At 47.4% G+C, this 15,000-nt stretch overlaps 1 protein-coding gene across 3 annotated transcripts in view; it reads left to right on the forward strand.

Moving 5' to 3' along the window:
- FAM219A (family with sequence similarity 219 member A) overlaps nt 1-10,284 on the forward strand; it is a 92,501-nt gene extending 82,217 nt beyond the window's left edge. For 2 of the 3 annotated variants that reach the window (XM_021554668.2, XM_021554671.2), the window contains exon 6: nt 1,383-10,284. In XM_021554668.2, coding sequence (XP_021410343.1) covers nt 1,383-1,541 — 159 coding nt within the window. In that variant the 3' untranslated portion in view covers nt 1,542-10,284. The remainder of the gene's footprint in view (nt 1-1,382) is intronic. The other variant, XM_021554670.2, reaches the window with a different exon arrangement.
- Nucleotides 10,285-15,000: the final 4,716 nt, after the last annotated feature.

Below are 15,000 nucleotides of genomic sequence, written 5' to 3' on the forward strand. Positions count from 1 at the left end.
GAGCCAGAAATGGCTTGTAGAGGCCTTGCACGGGCAGAAATGGCTACACAACAAATTTAGTAGTGGTATATATTCCATGAGTCTGGAAGGGGCCGTAGCAGAAACTGTGCCATGTTACTTTATACCCTGGTGATCCAGTGGGTCCATATTCTCACTGCCATGGCACAGAGATTTGCCCATCAGTAGTTTTCACAGCTACCTTTGGTACTTTCCTGCATTCTGCCTAGTCCTGCAGTGACCCATGAGGTACAAAAGCATGATCTTGTCTGCCATGGCGGCTCAGCAACTGTATGTATGCCAAGGGCACAAATAAAGAATCTGAGGGTGTGCTGTGATCTCCAGTTATTGGAGTGGTCAGGGTCACCCAGTGTGTGTTTACTTGGAGCAAGCAGAAATTCCAGGGAGGACTTGCAGATATGAGCTCTTGCCCTTTCAAAGAGAAAAGGCAGGAAGCTCAGGCTTATTAGTCCCTCTGCATTGTTTCTGAGTATATTCCCACACTCTCTCATTAATTTATTGCTCAGCTTCTGGCTGCTGCTTCTGCAGGATTTTGCATTCAGGGTGCTGAGCAGCCATTCTGCCCACAAAATGTTCAGAACTCTTGCTCCTTGTATCTCTTCCTTGGATAAAATACCCTGAAACCCTGGAAAACAGCCAAGAGCAGTGACCGTATCAGATGATCCAAGCTGTTTCTGTGCTATAAGTGTTGTTTATATAGATCCAGTTAGACAGCACTTGAATCTGAGATCACAGAGCCAAACTTTACCATCTTTTAACTGCTGTAGTGTGCCCCAGACTGAGAGGGGGGACTGCCCATCTGCCAGTAAATAATGTTATTGCATTACTTTAGCTGAGGGCTTGTCCTCAGGGAAAAATTATTCCAGAACAAAATAGTGTATCTCACTCTAGATATTCCAATTCTGGAGAAGCTAGTACCCTCCCCTTACCTGAGGTCAAAAACTAGGACTGTAGGGCAGTTGTTAATGATGGGGAAATACATTCCCAAATGAGGGACCTCCTACATCTTATGACCACCAGAAGTAAGAAGTCCCAAGTGTCGCTGTGGGACACGTGAAAGCACTACGCGGACCACCTGCTGCTTGCAAGGTAAAAAAGGGACGTTTATTATCTGACTCTGTCTTTTATACCTTCCCAAGGGTGACATTGGATTGGAGAGTGAACGGTCCACCTCTCCAAAAACATTGGACAAACCACCAGTACATCAAGTGCTTTCCACCCCCATAAAAGAATGTAAACAATACGTTGTTTACAGAAATTGTGTGGAAAAGTTCTCCAAAGGAATGTAAACTCAGAAAGCTTTAAGAAGTCTTAAGAATCAGGGTGACACCCAAGTGTTTGACTGTTCCTCTCTTTGTCTGCAGCAGATCAACCAAGACTTGAACATCCAGCTGCTAAAGGATGGGTACCGGTTAGATGAGATCCCGGATGACGAGGACCTCGACCTAATCCCCCCTAAATCGGTCAACCCTACCTGCATGTGTTGCCAAGCCACCTCCTCCACCGCCTGTCACATCCAGTAGTGAGGCCGGCAGGCTGTGATCAGTGCTTTCCACTATAACTGTAAAACTTAACAGCCATTGCTTCCTCCTATGGTAGGACGTGCACCTCTTTGTGTTCATGGAGCCAGGAGAAACCAAAAAATTCATTTTATGATTGGTTGATAACTTATTTTAAACTATGGTAAAACAAAAGAGAAGTTGCTCAGTGTGCCAGGCAGTGCCTGGCAGAGCTGACTGGTCTAGAGAGCGAATGCAGAGGGGTCCAGAGATACCTCCTTGATTTGTTTAGGCACTGGGGATATTTTGTAAAGTGTCTTTTTCCAGAATGGGAAAGGTCAGGTGGGACTTCAGGTAATCCTGCCCACTGAAACCAATCCATCTGCAAGATTAGGGCAAGTTGGAGGTATCAAAGTGTTTTACCAATGGGAGGAAGTCAGTTCTTAATTCATTCACTAAACCTGTTCCATTTGCATAACCAAAATGATATAACTGGGGTACAGGAAGGGGGACGAACCAGGGCATCCTTTTTTATGGCAAAGCTAGCCAGGACTAGCATAATACAATTCATTCACTTGCAAAAGGGACAAGTACCTGACATCTCACTGTGAGTCAGTACTAGCTAGAGCTGTTGTGTCACATAGCCAACGCAATCTACCCTTATCACCACATTAAATTACCACCAAACACATCAGATGAGGTCTGCAATCCACTCATGCCCTTCAAGAATTTGCTCATTTCCCAGGAATACCAACCATACTTGTGACTTTAGTTCAGTCACGTATTCTGACTTCAGCTTGTATTTAATCCATGTGCAACTTAACTCTTTCCAAAAATCTCCAACTTTGTTCAGCTGAGAAGAAGTGAATCCTCCTTGAGTCAGGACTAGAGATGTACAGCCTGAAGAACAGTGCTGGAAAAGCTAGTTGAAGACAGCACATTTTGACAGTGCTTGACTCTTAATATTCCCTTGACACTGTGTCTCTGGGTGCCTGTGGGAGAAACTCATTAATGCTGAAGTCATCAGTGTGGTGGGGTCAGACTTGAGAGGAATTTTCGGCTTCAGATGAAAGATGCCCATAAGAGGAAACTACTGTTCACCCCCTATCTGCCCAGTTGTGAGCCAGACATGGTCCCAGGTCAGGAGCAGTTGGTGCTGGAAAAATTAGGAAATCTGTTGGATTAGGTTGCTGGCCTGAGCTCCCAGTTCACCAGCAGATTGTTTTGAATGCAGAGTCACTTCTGGAATTAGGAAACATGTTCTCTTACTGACTGCAGCATATACAATGGATGGGCTGGAATTTTTCTTGGTGTTGAAATCTTTTGCCACAGATTCTTGTGTTCTCCTGGCCTTTCAAGGGGAAGAACAACCTGCCTTGGGATATCACCTGCTTTGTAGCCTGGGAAAGGAAAAAATAAGGCCAGTTCTGAGCTTCCCATCAGAATTCCTGTGTCACAAAGTAGACCTTGAGCTGTATCACAACAGACAGATGCCCCATCTAAAATCTATATGAAGTGAGCTGAAGCTTTAAGGAGTCTTAATTAGCAGGAGATTTTTTTTAACATCCTGGAGATTTAATCTGTGCAGTGCAAAGCTTGATACCAGCCACAGTTTGAGTGAAAGAACAGGCACACAAGATTCCTGGACTTATTTACTTGATGGTATTGACAACTTTTAAAGCTGTGCTTGTCCCCTCTGCCTAAAACAACATGCTGCCACCCTAGTTCCAGGCCATAGAAGGAGGACTTGAATGGTGCTGTTTACTGAGTGTCCCTGCCTGTTCATGCAGAAGTGATGGTTGACTTGCCAACTCCTGTAGGGATAGTGTTCCTTAAGTGAATTCATCTCCTTTTCTCACCACTTGGTATCCTGAGAGGGAATATTTCCAAAATACAACTCAGGTACAAGGTTGTCTGGAGGTGGGGGAAGTAGAGAGTACAGAGATAGATAAAAGGGAATAACATTCTTTAAGGAGTCTTTTTTAATGGGGAGTGTAGTCAAAACCTAATAGAAATATCATGGTAAAACCAAATCCTATAGGACATGACCAGCGCTCTCTAAATCTTCACTCTTCTGGAGAGGGACTTTGCAGTGCAGCACTGGTATCATGGAATGTCTTCATCACATTTATCCTCCTGGGTCAGTCTCTGTGCCTTCCAGCCAGGCTGCACACGTTCAGCCTTTCCCACAGCCCTTGCTCAGGAGCTCAGAGCATTTTGGAGTGCCTGCTAGAGCAACAAGCCATCTCTTTACCTGGGCCAGCCACTGAGGGCTGCATATGCCACAGGTCTCCATTGTGCTGCCATCATAGAATCATGCCATCATCTAGGTTCAAAAACACCCTTAAGATCACTGAGTCCAGCAATAACCAAGCACTATCCTGTTCAGTCTAGGATAGAATGAGGCTTGCCGTCACTGTTACCTCTCAGGGCTAATACCTCTCCTCTGAGGGACAGATTTCCATCTAGTGGACTTGGCAGTGTGGATTAACAGTTGGATTCTATGATTTTAAAGGTCTTTTCCAATCTGAAGGATTCTGTGACACCCACTGTCCCATGGCACCATTATCAAGTCCTTTTATTCCCCCTGTTGCTGGCTTTTGCTTGCCATGTGCCCTGAGACATCCCCCAGCCCTGCAACTGCCTTCAGCCCTTTGCATTTTGTGATGTGCATCTGCTTCCAGCACACCCCTTTAGGGAGGGAGGGAGATGAATTCAGATGTTCCACCTAATGTTTCCTCCAAATACAAACCGAAGCACAACTCAAGCATTTTTACCTGTGCACAGAAGGAGTTGGTTGCAGTTGGTTTGGCATGACAATACAGGACCATAAAATGGCAATTTTTTGGCTTCTCCTCTCTATGCTTTGTGTTCATATATTTTATTAGGAGAATAATGTAGAAAGAGTGGGGAAAAGTAGTTACCTGTGTAGAGTCATTATCAGAAAGGCTGCGTGGCTTAAGGGAATGCACATGTAGCTGTCATAGAAAACTGAACACTAACCCTTCTGAACTGCAGCCTCTTCAGCAGATTATGACCATGCAGCGTGTTTGTTGGCTTATTATGGAATGTTGAGGACTGCACATGGATATGTATCAAACACAAATGAGGCTGGTTCCCCCTGTTTGGTCTCATGTTCAGACCTATGCTTTAGCCAGCAGGTTTTCTATGTATGCCCTCAGAGTCACAGAATAGGTAAGACTGAAAGGGGCCACAGTGGGGTCATCTGATCCAGCCTCTCTGCTCAAGCAACCCTTGTTGGAAGTTATGCTGTGGTGATTTCCCGGGAAGGTGTGGAGATAGATGGCTATCCTGGCACTGCTCTCCTTAGACCAGTCTCTGCCACCATAGCCAGAAGAAGGCAGAAGGCAGGAGCACAGACTGACTGTCTGTCACAGCACTTCTACAAAATCTACAGAGCTGCTGGGTGCTCTCCTAAATGCAGACGTCATGCAAGAAAGAAAATCATTCCTTCCTCCAATCTTTATACCAAACAAGATGGCCCTCTCAGGCCACATTTTCAATCCAAAATTGTACAGAAAACCAAGGGGAGGAACACTATGGAATATGAAATGCTGCGTTTCTGTCTATCGAAATTACCATGCAAACAGGATGTAAGGATATTGATGCTGGTGCCTCCACAAAGGAATTTGCATTTGATGCCTCCTAAAGCCAGACTGGGCTTTTGTTAGGATTTTATGTAATGTCAGTCACCAAATTATGTGAGTTTCAGCAAATCCTTTTATCAGATGTTAATCTGATGAAATATCAGCTAGTATCCTTGAATTTGAGCTGGATTTGAACAGCAGGGTTTCAGCATTCTGTTCAGTCTCTCTTGTCTGCAAACTCCATATTTTCAAATGTCTTTGGGAGGAGGAACATCCTCCTAGTCTTGAGAAAGGTCTATAGATAGTGTGTCCATGTCTGCTTTTCTTATGTTTGTACATAAACCTTGGCTGAAAGGAGGCTGATGCCCATTCTGAAGGCTCATTTGATATCTTACCAGACACATCTTGAAGTGAACCCTTGGAAGAGCCACTGGGTGATATCTGACATTGTGGCATGTCTGTCCCTAACATGTGTGCTTGGCCACTGGATCTGCTGTGCTCTCGTGGCTGTCCTGCCTGCAGATGCATTGCAACTGCAAAAGCAGGTGACCATCCCTGCTGCATGGACTTTGAGAGGGACTTCAGGACAGCTTCCCCACAGACAAGATGGACTCAGCTCCTTCTGGCTTGTTTCACCAGCTCTTGTCCCAAAAGGAGACACCCACTGTGTTCAGCAGTTCACTGGCTGACACACAGGTCTGCAATCCTGAGCAGAATCCTTCCCTTTCCATGCACAGTTTGATCCTGGTCTGGCCTGCAGGCTGCGCAAGAGGATGCAGGAGGCTTGAAAAATGCAGCACCCTGTGTGTGACTCAACAGAAACATGAAGATGCTTTTGAAGAAAGGAAAGACCCAGCTGGGCAACAGATGGAAAACAGGAAAAGGAACACAAGCAATAACCAGAAAGATTGACAAGTGCTGTCTTGGCCTAGGGCAGATCCCAGTTGTCCAAGTTGATCTGTCTCAGTGCCATGCTGATGCCAGCAGGGAGAAAAGCTTGCTTTTAGATGCACACACCAGAAACACCCTGTCTCTGAGCTCACACTGCAGCCAGATACAGCTGGGTGTATCCAGACCTGGTGGGTCTGCTGGACTTTTAGAGCACAGAAATGAGATCTGGGGTCCTTGCTGCTGTTAGTATTTGCTCTAACCTCAGATAAGCCACATCCCTTCTTGATGTCCATTCCCTTCTGCAGCACATGGGAGAAACCTGCCTTCCCAAAGTTCTGCCACCATCCTGCGTAGATAGTGTCAAGTGTGCAAGGCACCATTGATAGGATAGTTCTGCAAGCAGGATGTAAATATCATGCTATAGAAATGTAATTCCTATTTTCAGAGTACTACTCTGCTTTCCTTCTGTTTACCGTCTTCTGATGTTCCTCATGCATGCCAGAATGCAGCAGGGCGGAGGTTAGTACAGAGGTTAAACATCTTTGGAGAAAGATGTTTGTCAAGGGTATGTTATCCAGTTTCTTGGCAGCTGACTCTTGCACAACTGCTTTCTGAGTTTGCTTGCTCCCAGAGAGAACATGTGCAATGACTTTGTGGCCAAACAGCACCATCCACTGATAGCAGAATTAAGGAATTTAGGAGTGCAGCTTGAGATGGCAAGACATGATGAAGGGGAACAGAGGATTGAAAGGCTTATTTTTGGGATATTCCCATGGCAGTTTCATGCTCTTGCTTTTAGCAACTGTATGATCATCTTAACCTTTAGACTGGTGTTTCTGCCTGGGCTGCTCCTTTACTTTTCCATTCTCACTTCAAACCCACCTGGGGTATTGCCACTCTTACATAGACTGCCATAGGCTTTGGCACCTGGAGGCTGCTTGGCTCAGCAAGCTTGGACTGCATTTCAAAAGCAACATCTGCATAGAGGAGCAGTGCCATGGGGCTAGCTAGGAAGGCGTAGAAAGGTCTTCATTTTAAACTGCTTTTCACCTCTAGACACACTTGTCTCTTCCTTTAAAGGCTCAGCTGTGAGAGGGATTGCTCCAAACCACACCTCATCAGACAAACCCACCTTTGTTACAGAACCACACAAGACCTGAAGCAGAAGGGCCAGGAATTTAGCATAAAGGGAGATTTTGTGCCCGGGATTATCTGCAGGAGGTCAGTGGAGGTTTCTCATAGGAGTTGTGGTACATATTTTAATTTCCTGCATTATGCAGCTGAGCTGCTGTATTGCTTCCCAAAAATTACAGCTACATCCCTTCCTTTGCCCCACTTGACATTGTTGGCAGTCCTGGGATGACAGCAGCTGAACTCTGCCTATCTGAGCACACCTTTGACAGCTTGCTGGGGAGACAGAGGCTGGGGCTGAGATCACACAGAGCACAGCCCCATGGCCCACATAAGCATGCAGCAAACTGTGTCACAGAGCAGCACAGACACCAGCAGCACAGGTTGCAGCTTTCCCTGGTGCCTACTGGAAAGCAGTAAGCACAAGGAAAAGGCCACTGAAAGACCATTCTAAGTCCCATAGCTGCTAAGATATTTACTCTCCCAGAGCAGCATTTCTCCCCTAGCTGCCCATGCAGCTGTCCCAGGTGAGCTCCATGGGAAGCACTGCTCTTCTCCCAGGCTACCTTTTTGCTTTTGCAACCTAAATAAGCTGCAACTCCATTTTGTACCCACATTCCTCAAGCCTCCATGATTTAGGAGACACTGTTGAGAGATAGAATACAGACACATGGAAAGAGCTGAAAAACTTGGGCAAGCACTCTTCATGACAGACCTTCATATCCACCCCCAGTCCACAGATTTGTTTGTTCAGTTTCTTTGCATGGAGAAGCAGTAGCAGCTGTGTTCAACTTGTTGTTGCCTTTGGCCTAAGACAAACCCCAAGCAAAAGTCAGGCCAGCTGTAGGTCAGTGAATATGACAGGGTGAGAATCCGACAGGAGGCTGGGATTTCTCTTCACCCACATGAAGGCTGTGGGACTGAGGATTCACCAGGTTCATGCAAAACCTGGTGAGATGCAGCCCACCAAGCCGGATGCCTTCACGCTCCTGGCCTCAGTGCTGTGGGTCCAGGTCTGCAGATCATGTCCCACACCTGCCAACCCACATTCTCCTGGTATGGGCCTGGGTCCTGCAGCAGAGGCCTTAGTAGGGAGCCTGTTGCCTCTGCTTTTGCTGCACTTGGGCAGGGTGCTCTGAGATACTGGTGGGGCTGTAGTTCTGCAGGGAGAAAGACTCTGGTGGAAGATTAAGTCTTTGCAGGGAAGACAGTTCAGAAAGTTGGGTTTTTCCCTTACCCTTTTTGCACTTTTTAAACCCTTTTTACTCCTTCCACAGAGGTTATTGAACCTTCAGTTTAATAAGGGAGATGAGCTGCATTAAATAGGTTTCTGAAGGGTCTGAAAGCAGGTGCTGACTGGCGTGCAGAGCCAGTCTGTGCCTGACATGATTTCCAGACCTCATTGTCCAACCTGTAGCAGAGTCACCCCATGAGCTGGGCAAGGACTGGGGTGACCCTCAGTGCTGACTGAGGGTCAGCACTGGCCATCATGTCAAACAGCCATGGCTTCCCAAACTGAAGAAGAATCAGACCAGAAAATGGGAGAAGGAGCAACTGCAGTAGAAGGATAGCTAGTTGTCACAAGTAATCTTCAGTATCCGTGTCCAGTGGTTAGTCTTAGAATTGCAAGCCTTTTTATATTGCACACACGTCCTCCTTCCACTTCCCTTTTCTCAAAGCAGCCGTCGCCTTTCTTCCCCCTGCCCCATGCACTAGTGATGAGCATCAGAGGCAGTTGCACCAAAGTGATTCTCAGCCCAGTTCTGCATCCCCCTTTCCCACCCGAACCCAAGGCAACCTGGACAGTGGTTGGCCTTCACAAGTCTAGTAATTCCAGTTAGGTTTCTTTCCTTGTGTTTCATGGCTTCCTTCCCATGCACTCTAGCAGGGCACTACAGGAGGCTCTGACCATGTCCCAGGAAGTTTCTTTGCCCCCAGCAGCACCTTGCCGCCATGCACCTTACTGGGAATGTACTGGGTCAATGCTGGTGAGATCTGGCACTGCCGATCTTGAATGGGTGGCAGCTAATGGGGATCCACCCAAGGAAGTTGGCAGAAAGTGGCTACTGTCCCTTTTCTTTTCTTTTTTGAGGGAGAGAAGGATTTTTTTGGCATTACAATTATTGTCCATCTTCCAGTGGCCAAGTTCTGGGCTGCATTAATAATGGGGGTTCATTGGCTGTCCAGGCAGGTGTGGAGCTCTGCGCCAACCTTAATAGCAAATGTCATGGCTGTAGCCAGAGCCTGTGTACAGGATGGGTTTCTTCCATGCTGTAAAAGTACTTTCAGCAGGCTCCAGATGGACACTTCTGGTAGACAAAAAAACAACACTCCTAAAAGTCCAAATCAAATCTGCACTTCCATTTTGTGTCCTCAGCATGGGGAAAAAAATCAACCTAAGCAAATGCCTTCCAGGTCTCCATTCCCCTGTGTGGTGCCTGATGCACCAGGGGAAGGGGTGATGGGAGGCATTTCAGGGTCACCAAAAGCAAGAACCTTCTTGGATTTATTTAATGGAAATACATTTCAGGACGGGAGACCTCCCGACCTTCGTGTTAATCTCAAGAGCAGGAGATTAATTTCTGGCTGTCCTTGCATATAGTGAAATATAGCTGAAACAGCCAAACACAAATAGAGTTAAATGTAGGGTTTGACCTGAATAACCTTTTAATTAGGAAGATAAATTTGTTGTAGCTTGACCTTAGTCCTTGTTAGGAACCTGCTAATCATTTGACATGCAGAGTATATTAATGCTGCACTTAACTTGGCCATTGTTTTTTTATCTGGTTTTGGGAGTTTTTTCACTCTTGAAGCATAAGTATACATCTTGTATGGGTTTTCTTTTGTTCCCTTTTTTCCCATTCAGATCATGTAGCACACTGTTGTACTTTTGTTCCCGTCTGTGTAGAGTATTGCCTTAAACAGATCAGTTGTGTTATGGTTTGTTTTGGGTTTTCTCTTTTCTACCATCAGTTTTATACATTAATTTATTTTAAAATGTGGGGGTTTTTTTCAAAAACATTAAAAACATGTATAATATTTTTTTTTAACATTTCCATTGCAGTATTTATCATTGTTACTGGTTGTGTGTAGTGTAACAGAATTAATGATATTAAAAAGCATACATATGAAAACCAGCCTGGCAGCCTTTTTTTTCATTGGAGCAAACCAGGGTGAGGGGGTATGGACTGCATCAGCTCCTCTGAGCTCCCAGCAGGCGCAGATACTGAAACCAGGTGTGCACACCATGGCCTGCTTGGTCCCAGAAACAGTGGCTGCTGTGACCTGTGTGAATGGCAGAGGTAAATATTCCGGGACTAGACACCAACGTTTGGGAAATATGAGTTCCCAGGGCAGCATGAAGGCACACAAGGCTGGACCCAGCTTCTGCATCTGGTCTGCAAGAATTAGAAAGAACTGCTGAATCTGTACGACATCATAACCTTTTCTCCAGCCTTGCAGCTGTTCTGCCCCTCTAAGCTGTTGGCACAGGAGCCAAGCCCTGATTTTAAAGTCCAATACCAGCAGCTGGAAAACCTGGACCACCAGGGATAGAGGACAGCGGTGGAGACCAGTGGATCATGCTGGCAATAAATCTAGTGCAGAATTAGTACCCCCACAGCTGAGAGGCTTGGGTTACACCTCTGCACAGTGGTGCTCCCCAGACCTGGGTTGCTCCAAGACCAGGGAGCTGAGGAAAGGATAGGCACCGCAGTGTTCACCTTCCCCTCCCAGCCTCCCACTGACTCCCTGGAGGGAATGGGGCTGATGGAGGGCCTATACCTGGCTTAACAGAGAGCAGTAGGGTGTGAAAATCAAGGGCATATTATTTTCTTCTTCTGCAAGGGCGTATAATTAATTTTTGCTGAGACTCACTCAGGTGTTCCAGGCTGTCCAGCAGCAAACCAGGCAGGACTCTGCAGTCCTTCAAGGGCACAGGTTGACGTCTCCCCTGCCAAGATGGGTGTGGTTCTGCACCCATGGATCTGCCTGAATGAAGCAGCAGAGGGATTGGAACAGAGGGCACAGCAGGGCTCTGGGTGGGCCAGAGCAGAGTAGGGCTTGGGCTTGTCCCCATCCCTGCAGGGGCATCTCTGTGCAACTCCCCAGCTCTGGAGAAAGCAAACCCAGTTCATGCCGCTCTCACTTTGACATGACCCAGCTGCTTCTGCACTAAGATGGATGAGGATCGTTCACTCTAATTGCAGAGATCATTACTCAGATGGAAAAGCAAACAAGGCACACAGGATCACCCAAATCCAGCTTTTAATTAAAAAGGGGAGACAGAGCAGGCAATAATTTTCCTGGCTATCTCATCAGGCCGGGGCAGCTGTACTGGTGCTGTGCCACAGGCATTGGCTACACTGGTTTGGGTATCTCTCTGCCTGCAGCTGGATTGCTGTAGGATTTCCAATAAAATATAGGAGAAAGGGGCTTGAAAAGCCACAATCACTGCTCCTGCACCTCCCAAAATAAAATTATCTTGACTAGGACTAGCTGAAACTATTTCCTACCATTGTATGGTAGCTGCTGGCAAAAGGGGAGGAAGCTGGGAGCCAAGACAAAACAAGGAGGGTATAGCCCAAGAGGGATGTAGGCCTGAATTGCAGTCAGGGAGCATGGCTATGAGACTGACAGAAAGCCATCAAATCCCAGTGCTCCCATTCTGTGTCATCACTGATCACATGAACATCACCCTGCACTGCAAGTGCCAACCCACACCTGTCCCAGCAGGCTGCATGTTCCTCTTCTCTAAAAAACACAGGACCCTCAGCAGCACTTGCACCAACACCTACTGCGTGCTGTGCTCTGTCAGAAAGACCATCCAAGAGTGGGCTCTACAGGAGCTCTGGAAAAAGAGCCAAGTTTGTAACACAGGTAAGTGCTGCAGGAGGAGGAAACTTTGGGGTTTCTACACCTACCCAGTTGCAGAGGCAGGAGAGTAACACAAGGACTCAGAGGGTGCCTCACTGTATCTCTGTAGTGAGGCACTGTCATACTCCCTGATCAGGAGAGTGTTTGATACCCCATGGCATGTGCTTGCTGACTTGTCCCCTGGAGCTGCATCCTGCAGTGGCTTTGGTCTCTCAGAGTTGGCAGAGCAGAAGCACTGACATCTCAGCCCTGTCCCTGGAGAAGGTTTCAGAGAGAACCAGGCACAGGATCTGCTGAAGAAGGGAAACTGAGGCAGTGACAGGGCTCATGCCTGTCAGGCTCAGGCTGCTGTTTGACATGGTGATGATGGGGTTGCTCTGAAAGCTGCTATAACACAGTTCCCAGACTCAGATGAGTTCCAGCTGGTGGGTCTTCCATGCCAGAGGACCATATGAATGGCTGGAGAGCGTTCTGAGCACTGAAAAATCCCTCCCAGCCCTGGTCCTGCAGGAGGAGCAATCCCTGAGCTGACCACTCAAAGGGCATCTGTGGGACACAGCTTTCCCCTCACAGGCTAAGAAGGTCACCAGCACTGAGGCAAAGCTCACTGCAAACCAGCTCATATCCCGCAGCCTCGCTACCATGTGCATTGTAATGAGGGAGCAAGCAGAGGGCATGGACAGGGACATCATCACTGTGCAGGACGGAGATGGTGCATGCTACCAACCAGGACACCCCTCTCCTCCATGAAACACAGCCCTCTCAGGCCTTGCCTGCTGTAGGATATTGGTACAGTCCTGTAACTCCCTTTCCAATGCTTGCCCCATTCCTAGCAGTCCCAGTGCACTCCCCCATCTCCCACTAGGCAAAGTGCTCAAATGTCTGTGGACACCCTGGATGCAGGGGCAGAGGAGCAAATTATTCCATCCTCTGTCCTATGGTTTTGGATGGGTGGGGAGCTAGGGAAGAGAATCACAGCACTGCTATGACCCCCTGGAAGGCTTGATGCTCAGATCTCCATCTACATTTCCAGCATTAGATCCTGCCTAGTTATCAGTTTCACCATGTGTCCCAGCAGCTGTGAAGGCAGATGCTGCCACATGGAATGGGTGTCTCTTCTCACTCCCTGCTGTCTGTAGGGATTAACAATGATCCCATTACAAAATCCATTGGTCCAAGGTCAGCCCAAGCAACTAATTGAGGTGGCAGTGCAGGAGAACTACAGAACACCATCAGCCATCAACCTCACTGTCTATTGGCCTGAGATGGAACTGATTGATGAGCTCCAAAAGTTCTGCCATGGTGCTAGCTGTCCTGTGTCAGAGAACATCTCCATAGGGTCTAGGGTCTGATGGTGCTGGCAGTGGGTCTTTTCAGCACCTCTTTGCATCTTGTGTCCTCCTCCAGTGCCAAAGGGATGCTCACTCACTATATGTGCTTGTGGCTTTGCCATGGCCATCCATCTCTTTCCCTGGACTGAGACTCTCCCTGTCCCAGGGATATCTGCACATCCTGAGGGTTCTGACTTCCCAGTGGCCCATAATATCCCCTGGTAGTAAGTGCTGCCTGAGGAATATTCACCTGGTGCCCCATAGTCACCAGGGACCTCTATGACAACAGATCCTTAAGATCCTTAAGAAAGCCAGATTTACTCCCTGGACAGTTTGTATGCGTGGTCTCATCCAGCTATGCTTGGGACTGTACAACACCTGAAATCCTGCTGGCATCCCTGAGCCAAACTGCATGTACCTTAGCATCTCCCAGATTTTGGGGCCACATCAGTGTTTCTTGTGCTGCTCTTCAATTTTCTGTTCTCATTGTGTGCTGTGCTTACCAAGAACATGTTCCCTGGCCACACTGTTTGTTATGCAGTAATCAGCCCTGCCCTTCACCCACTGGTGAAGGTCTGGCAGCACCTTTTAATCCCCACATATTTACCTTTAGGATGTCCCTGTTGCTGAAGCAGCTTTTTCCAGTCCTTGGCAGATGGCAGAAAAGATGCTGTTCAACCAGCATAGTCATCATTCTGCTATTGCATCAAATCACCATGGGCCAAAATTAGGTGTGAGACTTAGCAGAAAATCTGTGATTGGCTTTAAATTTCTGAGTTTAGAAACTAAAACCAAACAATAAGAAGAATAAACAAGGACCACTGGATTCCCATATTATGTCCCTGTGCCTGAGTCTCAGAGAGAAGTTTCTCAAGGTCTTCTCCACTGAGAAACTGGAATATTTTCTTTGATTGGCATGGGTCTGTTATGAGAATTTTAGGGAATTAACCATGCAAAAGAGAGTGGCATTTGCAGGCAGGGAGACCTACTGGAAATGGTCCATTGAGATGACAATGCCAGGGTACATAACTTCATCTCAGAGGCTTACTTTGCCCCACAGCAGTGGTGAAGGGCAAAGGTGTTCTTTCATTAAAACTGGCTTGGGCAATTTTTCCCCTCAAACCCCCTCCCACAGTCTGGGGATGTTCCTGGAAAGGGTGGAGAAACTTCACGGACTGCTGGTTTGGTGGGCACTATTACAGCCCCTGCAGGCTGGTGCCCTCCTGCCATGCACAAGCTGGAGACCAAGAAAGCACACAAGGGAAAGCTCTTGGAGCATAGTAACACAGCCAAAAATAGAAGCTGTCATTGACACCCGTGTTTTGTCGGCTTCATGCTGGGATGCTGAGGACGTGCTTGCTTTTGGCAAGTTGTCCAGCAAGACCTGCCATCCATCTGGGATGCTGAGCACTGCCACAGGCTAAATAAGGAGGGGTACTTCGAAAGCAGCACAGAATTAATGAAGGCGTGAAATGCCCTTGTCTGACTCTGATCTGGGAGCACAGTGCCAGGGGGCAACACCACCCAGGCCCCATGTGTTCTGCTGATCATAAATCCTGGGCACTATGGTCCTCACAGTGGGGGGGATGCTTCAGCACAGAGCTCTCAGGGGTCCCCCACCTCAATGTGGCAGCAGCGTGCCATGCT

The sequence above is a fragment of the Lonchura striata genome, chromosome Z (genome assembly GCF_046129695.1).
Source record: "Lonchura striata isolate bLonStr1 chromosome Z, bLonStr1.mat, whole genome shotgun sequence".
Lineage (NCBI taxonomy): Eukaryota > Metazoa > Chordata > Aves > Passeriformes > Estrildidae > Lonchura > Lonchura striata.